Here is an 18,782-nt window from a genome sequence, read left to right as displayed (position 1 = left end):
ACACTTCCTGTCGACAGTGGGCTTTGCATGAAAGATGTGATGAGCCATATTTGTGTGTGCTAACTTGAGCTGCACAGTGCAAAAACGAAATTGCAAATATCTACTGAAACACCAGAGAAAATGTGCTTGATGGTTCATAGGAGTGACACTGCGTGTACATGCATCGGAATCTCCTTGTGTTGCATGTACATGGCAGCAACGTCCTCAAATAGAAACTTTTTGATCACTCCTTATAGTTTCTAAATTAGCTGGTAGATCATATTTGTTGTATGGAATCAAGTTGCTGAAGAGTGGCAGCTGTTCACTCAGTATGTAAAGAAACCATAGACATGCCTTCATGTTTCTTTCGGCCATGTAGTTTTGCATGAATTGGAGTAAGATTTTATTGACAGCGACAGTGAGAGTGACAATGATAACAATCCTGACTTTGTGCAAGAAGAATTATTTCAAACTTCAAATGTTTATATCTGATTTTGATTTTATAAAATGGTTATTGAAACCATTGTGTGTGCTCTATTATGATGTTTCTTCATTTTATGAACTATGAAACATTTTTTCCCATTATTATAGCTTCAGAAAATGAACAGAGTGTAAAACAGCCATGTGCAAAGAGCCATATCTCAGGGTGCATCACAAAAAAAACTGTGAAAATAATGAGTAATAATTTATAAGTACGGTTTTAGTATTTTAGTTTTCAATGATCGAAATAGACTAGTAAATTATTAGGACATGAATGGTTAAAAGGAGTTATTTTGACAATAGTAAACTTCTATATTTTTGACAAAACCTAACATTCATTAAAAGTACATGGAGAAAAGCTAAACATTCAAATAAAATAGAAATATGTAATGCAGGAGAAGTTCCAGGCATTTAAAAAATATTTCCACAGCTAAATGTTGGCTACTCGTCTTAATAAAAAAATTTGAAGGTACATAAAAATGGCTGAAATTGTAAGGAAAGTCTCACATGTAGTCAAATTGAATTTTGTTTCTTGAGGATATGAAAGGTTTTGTTTCTTGAGGATATGAAAGGGGGCAGTAGTTTAAAATAAAATGAGACAGAGTTGTAGTTCATTGAGTCTGTTCATTGAGCAAGCAGTAAAGACAACCAAAGAGAAATTTAGAAAGGATATTAGAATTTAGGCAGAAGAAATATATCTTTGAGGTTTGCTGCTGATATAACTCTATGACAGATGGCAAACTGTTTGGAAGATGACATGAATGGAATGGATAGGATTATGGAAAGACATTTACAAGTAAATATTGAATTAAATAAAGAAATGCTGAAAAGTTAGATCAGAAAATGAGACACTGAAAGTAGTAGATGAATTTTGCTGTTTGGGCACCAAAATAGTTGACAGTGGCTGAAGCAGAATGTGTATAAAGGCAGACTTTAATAGAAAGAAAAGGGTTTCTGGGAAATTGCAACTTTTTAATTTTCAGTGTAAATTTAAGTGCTAGGAAGACTTTGGAAAAGCATTTGTTTGGAGTGTAGCTTAGCTTTGTACTAAAGTGAAATATTGGGATAAGCAGTTCAGAGAAGCAGCATATAGAAGCTAATGAAATGTAATTCTGTGGAAGGATGCTGAAGATTGGATAGGCTGAGTGCTTAACTGATGAATAGGTCCTCAGTTAAATAGGGGACAAAGGAAATTTTTTGCACATATTGACTATAAAATATTGGATGGTTACGAGGAAACACCATAGGGCATCAAGGCGTAGTCAGTTTGGTAATGGAAGGGGGGGGGGGGGGGGAGGCACTTTTAAACCTGTACAGACAGACCAAGGCTTGACTACAGTAAGCAGGTTCAGGTAGATGCAGGTTGCAGTGGTTACTCAGAGATGAAGATACTTGCACACGATAGAGTAGTGTGGAGAGCTGCACCATATCAGTCTTCAGAATAAAGACGACATCAATGCTGTCATACAATGTGTGTCTATGCAGTTTCATTACATGCATTTATTTCACCGACGTGAAATGAAGTAAGTTTCCGGACATATTGTTTGTGGGGTTTCTGTGTTTTCATTAAATCACTCCTGGCATATGCCGGAGCAGTTTCATAAACAGGTTGCAATCCATACCTCACAAACTGAGCTGGTGCTCAGTCCAGTGACTCAGGCATCAACAAGATGCTAAACTATAACCTTATCCTTCTGTTTTCTCCTTTCTGTGACTTTATAAATATAATTATTTCTGGAGTCAATACCATCAAACATTTTTGTCTCTTAAAGTTAGACATAGTAGTTATTGTAAATTCAATGTGTAGAATAATCTACATTGTTTAGTGTCAAGATGTTCTTAAATTTGTCAATAATGATAATTTTCCTTTTGTGTTACAGCAATTGACCTCATCAATAATTTGCTACAAGTGAAACAAAGGAAAAGATTTACAGTAGATAAATCTCTTGCACATATTTGGTTGCAGGTGAGGTTCTTCTATTAATTTTTACAATGTACTCCTTACTCATAACAGTTTCAGAAGGCGAAGATTTATTCGTTCTGTTCTTATAATCATTGTTAAATTACATTGAGGACTAAGCAATTACTGTTAAGTGACAGGTAGCATCCACAAATATTGATGAAGAAAACAAAACAGTAGATCAAATTAATCACACTTACATAGCCATCAAGTGAGTTGTTATGCTCAGAATAATTCACAGTGGAACAAGGAATTATTGAAAAAGGTAATGTAGAATTGACTGAGCTATAAAGATAGATAAGAAAGTTTCTGAAAAAGAAGCTGACACAAGACCCAATAAAGAAGAAATTATTATATATACCTGTATTGAGCTTATGCCTTGAAGTTTCTTGATAAAAATCTTCTATCAAGATAAGCATAAGGAAAAAGTGAAAGAGAAGTAACAGAACTAATAGCTTTTAAAATATTTTCAGTAGCCCCACAAGTTGCAGAAACTAGCTGAAAATCATACTTTACCGCCCTCAGCTGATATGAAAGTGCTTTTTTTATTATGTATTTCTTTATTATTTTTTAAAAGTTTATTGGTTTCAATTGTTACAAGTTGCCATCATCATTTACAAGAATTTTATCAGTCAAAGTAAATCTGTGGATATATGCCTGAAGTTCCATCCCATCTTAAATAACGTGAAAACCATGAACTGAACAGCTGATCTCAGTACATATTGTCCAGCAGATCAATGTGTCAATAATGTAATAGTGCAACATTGCTATGACTCCAACAAGGTTTTGTAAAAGCCTTTGCCTCCATGAGTGAGAATATGAATAAAAACAGTACAGTCCTTTAATGGTTTCCATTGTCAATTAACTAACAAGTACTAAAGCATTGGTGAGTTAGATGCAAATCAAGTATCAAGCAGTATTTTTGAGAGATACTGGTCAGGAACCAGTGAAATGGCTAAAGGGATTCGACCACATCACTTAATGCAACAGGTGGGATGGCATGATCTGCCTTACCAATGTTCCTTTTACTTGGGCAGTACGGTGTAGATACTTAGTATTTAGTGCTGTGTTGCGCAATGAACCAGAAAATTGTGGGAGCCAACAAAGTGTCACATCTAATGCAGGTCATGGCAGAGAACATATATCAAGCACTTCTTTTGCACAATGGCAGAACGACAGAGAAATCCATCAGGTGGTGCCAGTACACTGATTCGATGCACCAGAAAAGACAACACCGAAAGATATTCAAATCACTTCTGAATGTTGACCTGTGGAAGACCATCTGGACCTTTTGTTGCTAACAAGACAAACAATTAGTGAAAGATATATGAGATTTTGTGATGTTTGTTAAGTTCAAACCCATATGGCACGACATAGAAGTGTTCACTCTCAGACCCAGCCATGAGGAGCTAGCATAATTAATACAAGAAGAGATTCAGTGATCAGCAGTCCTGATCTGTACAAGACAAACCAACATTGAAGAAAGGATTCGGAAACCTTAAACTTATGCCACAGCTATCAGACAACATCCAAGGTTTTCAATGACACCTCTCCCCTTGCTAATACCATTTCTGTGCAGAAAACTTGACATCTGGAAACAAAGGACAGGGCACCAGTACATATTCATTGTGGATGCCCTACCAAAAAGAAAGAAGACTATTATGTTGCAAGACATAAAACAGCAGACAATTCTACGAATTCCAGACAGCAGCAGATGACTGTAGTCAATCTCCACCCTAAAGTCCATCGTGGTACTCTGCACTGAGGTCACACTCCAACAGGCTGCAGCTGTTCAGTGTCGTCATACACAGGTTCCAGCCACTTGTTTACTCACCACAAACAGAAATGAGGCCATTGTCCTGAAGATAGCAAATTGAAAGTACCTTCTGCCAACACTAACCTAATTGAGATTGACAAGGCCGACCAGGAAAAGATGTGATGGCCTCTGTGTATTCACAGCTCTCCCATTTGGCCTTTGTAATACTCCAGCCATCTATGAATGCATAATCTTTGATACCTTAAATGGACAGCAAGTCTTTGCAACTTACATGAAATTGTTAGTTTTTCAAAGACTTCAAAGAGCATCTGATTCACTTGACAACTGTGCTGATGTGTGTCCACAATGCAGCTCTTCACCTGAAATAAGTCGTGAAGCACTTAGTTAATGCTAAACAGAATCTGTCCTGAACAAAAAGAAATGGGGGGGGGGGGCAGTAATATCATAACACATTTTCCAACTCTTCAGAATGTTTGTGATGAGAGGCTCCCTCAAAATATGCTTCTACTAAAGACACTTCATAAAGGGTTTCAGTTCAAAGGCATGGCTGCTACTGCTGTAGGGAGATGCCAGATTTTCTTGGGCAGCGAACAAGAAAGATCTTACTTGATCTGTAAGAAGGCACTAACATCTACTCCAGTTATGGTACTTTTGTGATGAGAATGCTGAGACATAATTATACATTTTAGTTAAAGAATATGTGCAGTTGCAGTGCTTATTCAGGAAGTTGCAGGAAAGAGATTTTTTATGCATCCAGAGCAGTCCCTAAGTCAGAAAAGAATTACTGTATGCCTGAGAAAGAGTGCCTTGCAGTTGCTTTGGCAGTCAGTAAGTCAAAGGAGAATGCAAACCAACACATCGAGCATTCTATAAAAGGAGTTACATCACAATGGGACTGAGTAATTGCTTGTTGTCAAAGCTCCTTTATATCCAGCACTACTGATGATTTTTCATGATGTTCTGTCATCAAGTCATTTAGGATCTGCAAAAATGCTTTATAGAATCAGAAGCAGGCATTATTTGCCAGATAGCTATGCCTCTGTCTAACCTTTCTATCTGCAGATGAAAGACCTCATGCAAATTTTAATAAGGCATTGGCAGGTTTCTTTCAGTGTATGTTGACATGAAACTGACAGGCTGGGATGTGATACTACCTGTCTTGACTTTCAGAAACAAGACAGAAAAGCAAAATACAACAGGTTCCTCACCATTTTTTCTGACCTGTGGTGGAGAGGCTGAGAATACAATTCGTAGTTTGTTTCTGTTTCAGTGATGACATTCGGAATGATTACTCATAAACAGTTCATCACGAGAACAGAAGAAGTAAGACCACTGGCACATGTAAGGTTCTTGGAAGACCAGGTTTACGACAGTGAACACTACAATGGCAATTGCCAATCTGTAGACTACAACCCATGTGAACTTGCAATAATTTTTACGTCTGTGAAAAAGTTGGGCTATAGTAAAAGTGACTAAACTTCTACTTTAGTCATATCTGAAAATTCTGTATTGGCCAATGAGATAGTGGACGATGATCCTACGTAGAAGAGACAAAAGTGAGAGATGTCATCTATGACGTATGCATTAAGCCCATATGTAATCCTGAGGTGCACCAATGTGTTGCTAAGCGTATGGTCCTAATGTGGTTCATCAGTGTCCGTGACAGTACCTATACATCTTCCCTAGTCATCTTCAGCAGACATTGTGAGTGATTGTCATGTGTGTTCTCTGTGTGGATTCCAGATTCCTCCTGACAAAGATGAACAGGTCAGTGATCAAAATATTGTGTAAGAGAAAGGAATAGTTGAGGTTGAAACTACAGAAGAAATTTGGGATAATTAATAGTCAACATTGGTATTAAATAAATAGAAGAGGTTTGATGTATACCAAGCGCTGAAACAGACAACATTGAGACCGGAACATTTTTTGGAGCCCATGTGTTTCATTTATCCTTCCCCCCCCCCCCCCCCCCCCCCCCTCCCCCCAACAATAAAGAAATACATATTTGTTGAAGAAAAGTGGCAAGTACAAAAGTGTGTTATTTTAATAATTGCAATGTGTTTGGATTGCAACAAGCACCAATTCAAAGCATCTCAATAACTCTAAAGTATATGGTCTTTATGTATGCTTATTGTTAACCCTTAGCCACCTGATGTGTATGCCTCATACACTACCCCACGTCAGTCATAGAGACCGTTTGCATGTTTTAAATTTTTTGTTAAAGAATGTTAAAATATTGCAAGAAATTAAAGTCACGTCTTTGTTTTCATAATATTTTAATCGTAACACATCTTCAAAATGTGAAAAGTGTGCTTATAAATATTAATAATAAACACATGACAAAAGTCTACACATTTTGGGCAGAATTGTAGGAACTTAAAAAATTTGAGATTTGACAGTACAAATGCTTATAATACCAATATTCTTACATATTTATGAAAAGTTCGATATATTATTACAATACATAAGTAATTTTTGGCACATATTAACACAAGGTTTTCAAAATTACAAGGCACAAACACTCACAAATTGCAGGGGTATTCAATGCACATTTTTAACTATATTCAACACAAATAGGATTCTTACATGCAAAACATAAATAGACTGTTTTGCATTTTGTTTTGGGGTCACAAGTCGAGCATGTTTTCCTTTTTTAAAGTTTTTCGGAAGTTTCAGTTGATGACGTACTGGGTGTTTGATCCATTTTTATAATTCTATGTATGGCGCACTGAAAGTTTCCTTCGTAAGCCAAAACTATGCACCCAGCATTTCAGGTGAGGGTTTATAAGATCTTCTGCCAAATTTTCTATGAGAGCCAGGTGTGGGACCTTTGACTGCACTTGGTAAATGTTACTAACAGTATACATATTGTTGAAGATATGCCAAGTATTCTATAAAATATTGCCATTGGCCATTGTTGAGTTCATTTAGATGTGGAGTAGGTAGCACATTTCAGATGTAGCATGTCAACACTGCCCTTTGTGCTGTTGTAAAATATGATCATTTCTGGTTTCTCCGTATTTGAATCAGTGGTTGGTGTATGATGCATGCTGGACGAAACAAACACAGATTTACTTAACTTTTGTATAAAAGATGTTAGTATAGCATCAGATGTAAATCCAAAAATGGCCGATCCAACTTCTCAGTCGTGCCTGGGAAGACACTGAAGTGGGATTTCGTGCTTGTTTTTCTTCATGGTACCCACTAGTGTCAGTCGTTTTTGTTTTAGAACATTCAGTAGCTCCACTGATGTTAACCAATTATCAGTGGTCACGTTTTTGTGTGTACCTTCTATCAATGTTATTAGTTGCAAAACTTCCAGGCTGTGTTAGTTCAATCTTTAGTAATCAGCTGGCAGACCTTTGCCATCAAAATGTTTCCCTAAGTACAAGTAAGTCTCCAACAAATACCCAGTTTGAGCACCAGTAACGCACATGATTTTCAAACCATATTTGTGTGGTTTTTTCGGGATGTGCATTTTGAATTTGTGTTTTTCGCCTAAAGCTACTAGCATTTCATCAATGCAAGCGAAGCTGCCGATGCATCAGAGGTATTTACAGTTCTGAATAAACATTTAAAAAAGTTGTGATATCGGTGTAGCAAAATTAGTGATGCGGGGTTCAGTTCGAATATTTGTATCGTCAAACCAAAGACAGTTGAGCAGCACGTCAAACCTGTACTTGTTCATAATGCAGCTATATATTTCTCTACCTGTGCCATCTTTGCTGTACCAGCATGTGTAGTGTGCATGGCTTTTTTGAAAATGGCAATGTAGTACAACATATCAATGAAGGCTTTTAATTCAGTTACATCTACATCATGAACAGCTATTTCCCTGTGGTAATTAGGTTAAATTTTCTGATTGTTTTCACTAGTGTGCTTTACTATATATCCCAACACACCGTCAGAGAAAAACAAGGTCCAAATCTACAGGCTTTGTATTTTCGTGCAGAACACCCAGAAAATTACATTTGAGTCCGGGTAGATGCCGTATGATGTTATGAAGCATGGTCCTTGATCTTGAGACAGGAGGACGGGAAGACCAACAAAATCAGTTCATACCAAAGCAGTTGCCATATCTTGCCAGTGGAACATCGTCATCGTAAGATGAATTCTCCATTGGCTTCCTAATGTCATTCCCTCGTTCCATGGGTTGAGGTTCAGGCCCATCACCATCGACTCCTGAATTGGACCGGTGTTCATCTTCAGTGATGTGAGCCACTGGAACATCCACATTACTGCAGTCTTCATACGGAAGTTCTCATATGGATAACAAGTCTTCAGAATCTATGTCAGTCCCCTCCAACCATCGGACTATATTTTTCTCCATTTGAGACATTTTTACCATACAAAAATAAAAAAAAGTAACACAGGCCAATTATGGAAAAACTTTTTTGCTGAAAATACCTTATTCTTACATTTTTTACGGTGGGAAATCCAAATATGATACTTAAAAAAACTGTATCACCCACCATTTCTTCACATTTTACAGTTAAAATTGGTAAATTAGCATTTTTTTAAAGAATTTAACAGCTTTTATGTAGTTACAATAATTTAAAATGGAGGAGTAATGAATGTAGATGACGTTGGTAGCACTGCTGAAAAACATTTGCTGGCAAAAAAAGGTTGATTGTATTTTTGTGTTAACAGATGGTGTTTTGTTTACTGTCAGCTTAACCTCACTCTCCCATTTCCTCTACATGTGCTCAGTACAACATCTAATTGTGGTTATAAAAACTGCTGACAGTTTTTGTTATAGTTGTGGTGAATTTGTGATTTAAAAAACACCAAAGAAACGTTACAGACTTTGTGGAAAAGGTTTATATATCGTACTTTGGACTAAACTTGGTGATCAGAATAAATCTTGAGCACCGCATAAGGTATGTTATGTGTGTGTTGACTATCTGAGAAAATGGTCCAAAAAGGTGAAAAAAGCCTTTAGATTTGCTGTTCCTATGATATGGAGGGAACCAAGAAATCATTCCGGTGATAGCTACTTTTGCAGTGTTGATATTACTGGTCATAATTCGAAAAACAAGAAGGTAATAAGCTACCCTAACCTTCCGTCCACCATCCAACCAGTAGGGCATGGCGTAGATTTGCCGGTTCCTGAACCACCAGATAATTTAAATTCTATTCCAACAGAAGTATTTTCTGTTGTAAAGTCTGATTTAGAAGAACCAGATGATGATTAATTCCATTGTAACACAGACAGTCTAGAGCCCAAATTGTTTACTCAGACCGAGCTTAACAATTTGGTTAGGGATCTGGACTTAATGAAAAAAAGCTGAATTGGGTGGCTCTAGATTAAAAGAAAAAAACTTATTGGCTGTCGAAACCAGCATATACATGCATAGAAAGAGAGAGCAGCAATTTTCAAGTTTTTTCAACGAGAAGGTGATTTAGTGTACTGAACAGACATTCCCGGTCTGATGAATGGGTTTGGTATTGAATACAAAAATAAAGACTGGAAGCTGTTTATTAATTCATCCAAAACTATTGATGGAAAAACGCTACCAAGGCCGTGGAACACAAACATGATGGGAGATTACTGTTGGTCACTTCACCGGGAAGTTCAGGAAGCAACTCATCGTAGAAAAAGCTACACAGGAAGCTTCAAAGAAAAAAGATAAAGAAAATACAAACCAATTCCAGATGACAAGTGAAACCTCTGTTAACACATATCATTGTTTTTAGTAGCTTACTGTAAATACAAACCATGCTTATGTTGTAACAAAATGTTTCATTAATTTCCCCATTTACCGTATAGCATAGGATTTTTATACTATATAATGAAAAGCATATTGCTCGAAATCTATGGGTCATACAAAAAATTAAGGCTAGATTTGTATTCAGCTCATAAAAATCTATCAAGATCAGCTATCAAAGTAAAAAAGTTTTTCGTTGGCCTGTGTAATTAAACTAAACTTACATAACTTCCTGATGTCGGTCACAAGTACCGGATTTAAAATTACTACCAAGTTCATGCGCATCTGGAGCTGCTGAACGCACGGCACTAACTGGTGAGGGAAGGAAAAAAGTATATTGATTGACGATTGTCACATGCGTAATAATGGAAATTTTTTTAAAAAACAAAGCCTCGAGAGTCTCTGAGACCGATGTCAGGTAGTTAAGGGTGAACATGCACCAACTACTGAATGAATTATATATTTCTACATCTAGAAAATATACTATTTATTGTAGTTTATGACTTCCAGTTTTAACTTTATTGATTTTTTTTCTTTTGAAATTGAAAACAGGATAATTTAACAGTGCACTAGCCATAAGAAAATTTCATTCTTACCAGTTGTGAATAAGAATATATGGGGTAAGGTAAAGTTGTCCTCAACCTAAAAGTTGATTTAATTGCCACAGTGCTAGACTAGGCATTGTTCTATTACAGGCAATATAGCTGTCCCTTCCTTTGACCTTTGAGTTGACTTTACTCAGCCACTTGTGGAGCTTAACTAAAGGTGAATATGGATTCTGAACTACAGTGGTACTTGACATTTTTCACATATACAGGGTGGTCAGAAACAGTGTAAAGCTTGTAAGAGTGTTGCAGGGTATGTTGGGCTGAGAAATAGTTGTTCCAAGTTAATTAGCATTGAAGTTAACCAATCATACAGTTGCATTGGCAAATTCCAGCACCCTGTAAGAAACAGTGTTTCCAAATGTGTTCTTTGTTTGGTTTCCTAAAACTGAACAAAAGAGCAATACAAAAATTGGACGTGGAAGACAAGTAAACTTAATAAAATCTACCAAAGACTGAATCCTAGCAGCTTTAATTTGTAATCTTGCACTTGACCCATTGTGCCACACACGTTGGTTGAGAGGTGAAGAGACAGTATCAGAGAGAAAACTTATTAAAAAAGCTGTTGATTCTTTGATGGCAAAGTGAAATTTAGATAAAGTGAAAAAATTGAGTAGATGGTACAAATAAAGATGGAGGGAGAAAAGTTATCTCAGTTCTCAAATCGTGAGAAAAGCAGAAGATAAATGACAGTAGCAGTGGATTATATCAGTTAACGTTTTTCCTTTTAACTTACTTTACCTCACTTGTTTCTGGTTTCTTTCTTACATTTGCCTCCTCATTATCTTTGTACATTAGTATTTAATTCAGGGCTTAAGCTTCCAAGGGAAAAATAGATAGTTTGAATGAACATTTCAATTATATTCAACATTTTGGTTTGCAGCTCCTTGTGTTGGCAGTGTTTGCAGTTAAAATTGTTGGATGTGAGGTCTGCCAGTTATGCAAAACACCATTTTTTCTCAGTACCCAACATTTTTCGGCACCACTGTGCCATCATCAGTGGGTTTTTGTTTTAATTTATTCTGCAATGTGAACAATTTCGTTAAATGATTATAAAATTACGTGCATCTTTAGTTCAAACAAAACAGCAGGCACACGCCACGCACGCGCGGGCGCACACCCACACACACACACACACACACACACACACACACACACAAAGATAAAATGCAAAAAAATTCAAATTTGGTGCCGAACTCTCTGGTGAACAAATGGACACTGACTGGGCTTGGCCACACAACAAACCTCAATCACACTATGTTTTGGTGAAGTGAAAAGTGTTTTACTACATTATTTGTGGAAAATACTTGTTATAGTTACGTGTGCATCACAACACCTCAGTATGATGCGAAGAATGGAAGTGCTTTCCACATGAAAACGTAAGTAAAAACGAATATAGGCGTGAAAACATCACGACAATCTAAATTACATTCTAGAAGATAGGTTAACTCCCAGAAAAATACTTTCTCATCAACATCATTTGGTTGCAGATGACAAGCTACCTGTAGTAATTAACACACAAGGGATCCAGAAAATTCATGCACACCAAATGTAAAGGTATTTACAAAAAGAAATGATCTTTTGTTTGAACTAAAGATGCACGTAATTTTATAATCATTTAACAAAACTGTTCACATTGCAGAATAAATAAAAATGAAAACCCACTGATGGCACATATTTGGGTACTGAGAAAGAATGGTGTTCTGCATAACTGGCGGACCTCACATCCAACAATTTCAGTTATATGTAGTGCTCACAAGAATTGTCATCTTAGGACTTCAGGTGTAACCAGTACTTTAATAGATATCATTAAAAGTTCTTTTCGTCCTTTAGTTACATTGCCACATTGTAACTACAGTGAATTCCAGATCTGAAAGCAGAGTTGTGAGTGAAGTGCTGCGCTTAGCACTGAAAGCACACTTATTACAAACACCAGTGTACAGACATAACAGAACTGCCTCCTACATAGAGAATGCTGCTGTCTACACAAACATTAATTCTTCCAAAATATGCAAACATTACAAATTTAAGATATTTCAAATACCTTCTAGAAATGATAAATTGTTAATAACAAATATTTTCTGCTGATCAGAATTGAACTGGTAGTCTAACGACTTAAAGTGTGAGTGTGGATCTGGGTTATATCGGTTTATTCCCCCAAACCACCTTCCACTTCTTTACTTACTTGGAACTTGCAGCCACGTTTTTTTTTTTTACTGGCCAGCTGGCTGCTGGAAACCCTCTTGACTTCTTCTCCATAGAATAACGCAAGGTACAGGAATTTTTAGACTCTTTCTATTTATGAAATGAGTAGACATACAAACTTTACTTTTCATCAGTTAACGATGTATTTAACCTCCATACACAATAAAACTCTCACTTTCCACATAAATATGTAACTTCGTGTAAGTCTCTCATACAGCCGAAAGTCAGAAACAAATTGGGTTACAGTTAAAAGAAAGTTGGCTTAGATACCATAACTTTTCTTAACATGAATCAGAACACAAGTCTTCCCTATAGCAAGCTTACATCAAGAGTTCCGAAGAGTTCTTTTTCAACTGTCCTTGTTTTAATAACAGTAGTCAATGACACAATATGCACGGAGCTGTATATAAACTCCATGGTTCTTCCTTACACACTCACTAAAACATCTATGGATTGCCTGACATGTACTAGGCAGTGCCGTTCATTTGCCGCGTCTACTTTCTTCCTGCGACTGATTTGAAACTTGCACACACAAACATGTGAAGCGCAATACGTAGAATTCTAGGATAGGGTTTTTTTTTTTTTTTTTTCTGGAAAAGCTCCTCTCCACTTCACAAAATGTCACTGAAGCATATTTGAAGGCAGCCAGGTCACTGGAGTTCAGCTTTGTTTCAGTATCTTCAAATGTTGCGGCATTCCCTGAAAGACTGTCACTAATTTTGCACAGTGTAGAATATCCAGGATTCCATTAGAGAACACTTTGCAATTTGGTTTTCACATTGTCAGCCACAAGACCACGAACTTGACCCAACTCACTCTGCACATGTTGCACAACACTCAGGGCCTCACATAGCTGAGTGCCAACAGCTTCCAGTCTTTTTATGGCTTTTAATATCAGTGAAAAATTGGCGTTGATGTATGCCAAGTTTTGAGACAATGTACCTGTAAAACTCCTTTCACAATTTTGATAGCACTTGATTCATCGCTATCAAGCTCACAGACGAGTGTTTTTATTTGAGTGTAGTTAGTGCAGTAATACTCAGCAGCATTAAGCCAAGAACCCCATTGTGTAAGAACAGGTTCAGGTGGGAGGGGCGTTGAAGGTGCTTTTTCCTTGAATTTCTGCACCCGTAGCGGAGCCTTCACTTAGATTTTCTTGCCACAGGATATTAATTTGTCCGCGTCAGGGTAATTTGATCGCACCTCTTGGGCAACTCTGTGCAACACATGTGCAAGGCAAGTGGCGTACACCATACTGAGGTAGAGAATCTGAAGCCCTTTGGCTGCTTTAGCCATATATGAAGCACCATCTGTTACAAGCAGCAAAACGTTGTCTCTTTTCGCACCATCCGGCCACAGTAGCTTCAGAGAGTTGTCAAACAAATTAGCAATCTTCGAATTGTTTACTCTATCGAGAGCTTCACACGTTAGTAGGAACATATCTCCAGGGCCATCAACTTTTAGAACACCAGCAACAACATTTGCAATATATCACCCACTAATATCCGTAGTTTCATCTCTTGACAGCCAGATCTTTTGCTCAGCAATAGTAATTTGTATTTTGTTGAGCACATCATTGTAGCATATGGATAACTAGTTCTTTCTCAGTGTAGATTCATCTGGAACTGGATGTGTTGTGTACTTCTCCAAGAACCGTCTGAAGCATGGATTCTTCAGCTTTCCCAATGGGATGCTGCAGAACACCATCATCTCACACAAATCCTTGCAGAATGATTGCACAGTTGACGATTGACCTGTCTGTTCAAATAACAGTGTTTGCTTGCTGTTATTTTCAGCACTTCGTTTCACACAGTTTACAAAATATTTTCCCATCAGTACTAAAGAACTTCTCTCCAAATTCTCGAAAATATCCTCGCAACTTCACGCTGTCGGAGCACTTTGCTTTAGGCATGTTGAACAAGGCAAAGGCTGCATTCAAACTGGTTACTGGGAACACCTGTGCGACTGCGATGATTATTACGGCAGAAGCCGCCTTTGTTGGCTCTGAGAGTGTACTGTCAACTCTGCGCAACGATGTTTTATGTTCGTGAAATGACTGTTGTGGTACACCGATTTTCTGCTACGGTCCTGAGAAATAAAGCTGTGTACTAATTTATCTGTTTATCTTTCATAATAGCACATTAAATATTGTCTCGTGGGCAACATATTCATTTCCTTATTTGTGTGTCCTGTAAGATACGAGAAAAATGGTATATGCATTTTTGGCAAAAGTTGATAGAAATATGACCTATTATATTAAAAGTTAGCCACACTATGACCTATTACTAAAATTTGTTGAAATATGACTTAATGTGCACAATTAAAATACATTTTTCGACACTAAAATGCCTGGATATGTGTATAAATTGTTCTAAAATTCACCCTATAGTTCAGAAAAAAATATGACTTGTCATTAAAATCCGGGCCCTAATCATTATACTTAATATTGTACACGTTTTCAAAAGATCCTAACTTTTCAATAAGTTCATATTCTACATCATTACATTTGTTCTCAATGTTAAGTTCTAACCTTTTCGATAAATCTTGAAAAGTGCTACTCTGTTTCTGACTAAGGTCTGTAAACATATAATTTATATGAGTGGTCAAAGAATTTGTCAACTCTTTCTTTAAATCTACTTTTAAATTCTCTGTTACTTATAGCGTCGAACTCAGTCATCAATGCACCTATGCCTTCGCATAGATTACTAAATTCTTTGCTTTGAGGGTCAACTTCGGCATTTAACAAACATAAATTTGTCGTTTGAATATTTAAAGTTTCACTCTGAGCATTTAAGATTCACTCTGGGTATTTAAATGAGAACTTAATGAGCTTAACTTAATACACTGAGCTTTGATTAAATTTATCAACTCAGCCCAATCAGGCACTTCTTTGCTAATTTTCATGACCATAGCTGGGTCTTGAGTTTCCCCAACCTGTTGTATATTTTCCATACTTTTATATACCTTAGCTCTTGTAAGCATTTTAACTAACTTTAAATATGATAATTACATAATAAAAGTTCACTCAACAGTATCTTGTACCACTTCATACTAAAGTAATCAAGTTTTTTTTTACGCTCACCCAGAGTAGAATTCATGTTGCGGATGTGGAGGCAAGTCAGCACCAGTGAACAACAGCTGGTACTGGCAGCGTCAGATGTATGTTGGTTTCCACATCTGTGTTCCCATGATGTGTGTGAGAGCTGTATACTCCCTGCACTGGAGCTTCTCGGTTGAAGCGTTCTATGTGTATTTCTTCTTAGACAAATACATCAAAATCTTCTTTGCTGTTTTATCAATTTGAATTTTTTATTTCGTCGCCATTTTTCCATTTAAATTTTGCTCCATTGGATACTTGAACATATTCCAATTTCTGGGAGTAATTCCCTTGTTTTATTATGTTTGGTTGCTATGGCAACACGTAACAGCTTCATCTCTCATTTTCTCGGTCCTTTCACACAGATAGCCACCTTCTAACCCATTGACTTCTTCTCCGTAGAATAACGCTAGGTACAGTTTCGTCATTTAACAGTGTATTTAACCTCCATACACAATAAAACTCTCACTTTCCACATAAGTATGTAACTTCTTGTAAGTGTCTTCTTGTACAGCCAAACGTCAGAAACAAATTGGGTTACAGTTAAAAGAAAGTTGGCTTAGATACCATAACCTTTCTTAACATGAAACAGAACATAAGTCTTCCCTATAGCAAGCTTACGTCAATAGTTTCCAGGAGTTCCTTTTCAACTGTCCTTGTTTTAATAACAATATTCAATGACATAGTAAGCACAGAGCTGCATATAAACTCCATGGTTCTTCCTTACACACTCACTAAAACATCTGTGGATTGCCGGACAGGTACTTATCGGTGCCGTTTGCCCGCCACGTCTACTTTCTTCCCGCTACTGATTTTAAACCTGCACACACAAACACGTGATGCACAGTTGGTAGGATTCAACCATCCCACTCTCATGTCCTGAATATTGTGTGTCTGAGATGGTAGAAGGCTAAGTGGTTGTAGAATTTACACAGAAATTCTCGAATCACTACAGTAGCCCACATGCTAGCTAGCAACCTTAGCTTCTACTCTGCACTGCTTACAGCCTGACTTGTGGCAATATCTAATAATGAATCCCACTGTTGCACAGTCACATTATAAGGAAACTGTTACAAATATTCATTTTCCTGTTTTCTAATAAATCTGTCCATTTCAGCCATTTGTCGACTGCCATAATCACCATTAACAGCAGATGCTCAGCAACGTCTTTATGAATTTTTGCTTTGCAGGATTACCAAACATGGTGCGATTTACGAGAACTAGAGAAGCAGGTTGGCATTAGGTACCTCACTCACGAGTCTGATGATGCACGATGGGAAAGTTATCGAAGGGAACGCCTTTGACCAGCCAAAAGTTGGGTCACTGTGGCCAGGACACGCTGGAGACGTTTCATCAAAACATGATGAAGATGTTCCTGTCAAGCTCTCTATTAGATTTTGTAACATAATGTTGCATCTGCATGTTGCAGATTTTACTGTTATGTACTGCAGTTTATTGAATTGTTTATTTTTGTAACATTATAGTGTATATAATTACTCAGTCCAGCAATACTCATTTACATATTTCTTTGCCTTTACTAAATAATGGCAGAAAGAAAGTGGTGTGTGTGTGTGTGTGTGTGTGTGTGTGTGTGTGTGTGTGTGTGTGTGTGTGTGGGCGCGCACGCACACATCCGTGAGTCAGTCAGAGTGAAAGCCCTGGATGGTTATGGCTATATATTCAAATATGTTACTAATCCTTTTATATTGTATAGTTGGTAGGATATGGTTTGGATAAGTAATTTCCTCTCTTACGACAACTGAGGTACAGTTTTGTTAAAGTTGCGAATGACTAAACATTTTACAATGTGTAAATTGTGTTTATGTAAACAGTGATCCATTAACCAATATTTGTAGGTTTTTAAGCATATTAGACACCTTGGGCTGCTGCTTTTTACATGTACTATATCACTTATTCATGTACCAGGTAAATACATTGACATCATAACTGTGACTTCAATAATGAGGACCATATTTCTCAGTTAAAGAATGTGTCTCATCAGTGTTTTCTTGTTTGCACTTCAGTGATATTAAATGTTACCAGTGCAGTCTGAATTAAAAATTCGATATTCAGCAGTTATTTCAAATAGTACAGAAATTCTGTACGATGACAGAAAATGCGTGCAGTTTAAAAAGTTTCCGAAACATAAGCAGCTCATATAAAATTTCATACATTTTAACAAATAGTTTGCTGTTATTAAATTTTATGGCAGATTAAGACTATGTGCTGGACTGGAACTCAAACCCAGAACCTTGCTTTTCACAGAGAATACTCTGCCTGAGCTATCTATGCATAACTCACTGCCTGTCCTTGCAGCTTTACTTCTGCTAGTACCTCTGTCCTACATTCCAAACTTTACAGAAGTTCTCATACACACGTTGAAAGAGTAGCACTTGTGAAGAAAGGATATTGTGGAGAAATGGCTTAGCCACAGCCTAAGCTGGAGTGTTTGCAGTTTTGAATCTTCCTTGCAAGGTAAAACTATGTTCCACACCAGGGCTCAAACCAAGATCCCTACCTTTCTCAGGCAGTGCTTTCACCATCTCACTTGTCCACGTGTGAGCCACAGTGACTATGTGGGACTAATACTAGACATCTGCTTTCAGCATTTAATACTCCTCTGAATTTGGCCACACAACCAATATGACTCAAAGTTTTAAGATGTCACTTCTTCCATATTCCTTAAAAACTGTCTGTTGGCTCTGACCTGATGCTTTGGAACCAACTCCTAAAGGAAAAGGATGCAATAGAGATTTTAGCTTTCTCAATGCCTCAGATTTGTTACTGGCACAAAATTATCTATAAGTTAGAAGAATATACACTTGTTAACCATTTACGACAGGTTAAAACAACTTCCCATTCCATTAATAACTTGACATTGCTGTAAAACAGAAACACTCCAATTTTACTGTTGTCTCGAGAGTGCTGGTTCCACAGCATCAAGAGAAATCTCTAGGAGACAGAAAAATTG

At 37.1% G+C, this 18,782-nt stretch overlaps 1 protein-coding gene across 1 annotated transcript in view; it reads left to right on the top strand.

Annotated features, from left to right (window-relative positions):
- Positions 1-17,311, top strand: part of LOC124805156 (serine/threonine-protein kinase D1) — a 244,912-nt gene extending 227,601 nt beyond the window's left edge. The window contains exons 16-17 of the mRNA XM_047265638.1: positions 2,340-2,425; positions 17,002-17,311. Of these exons, the coding sequence (XP_047121594.1) occupies positions 2,340-2,425; positions 17,002-17,115 (200 nt within the window). The 3' untranslated portion in view covers positions 17,116-17,311. The remainder of the gene's footprint in view (positions 1-2,339; positions 2,426-17,001) is intronic.
- The last annotated feature ends 1,471 nt before the right edge of the window (positions 17,312-18,782 follow it).

This window comes from Schistocerca piceifrons, chromosome 1 (genome assembly GCF_021461385.2).
Source record: "Schistocerca piceifrons isolate TAMUIC-IGC-003096 chromosome 1, iqSchPice1.1, whole genome shotgun sequence".
NCBI classification, from domain to species: domain Eukaryota; kingdom Metazoa; phylum Arthropoda; class Insecta; order Orthoptera; family Acrididae; genus Schistocerca; species Schistocerca piceifrons.
The sequence above is the reverse complement of the archived record's forward strand: the minus strand, read 5'-3'. Positions and strand labels throughout refer to the sequence as shown.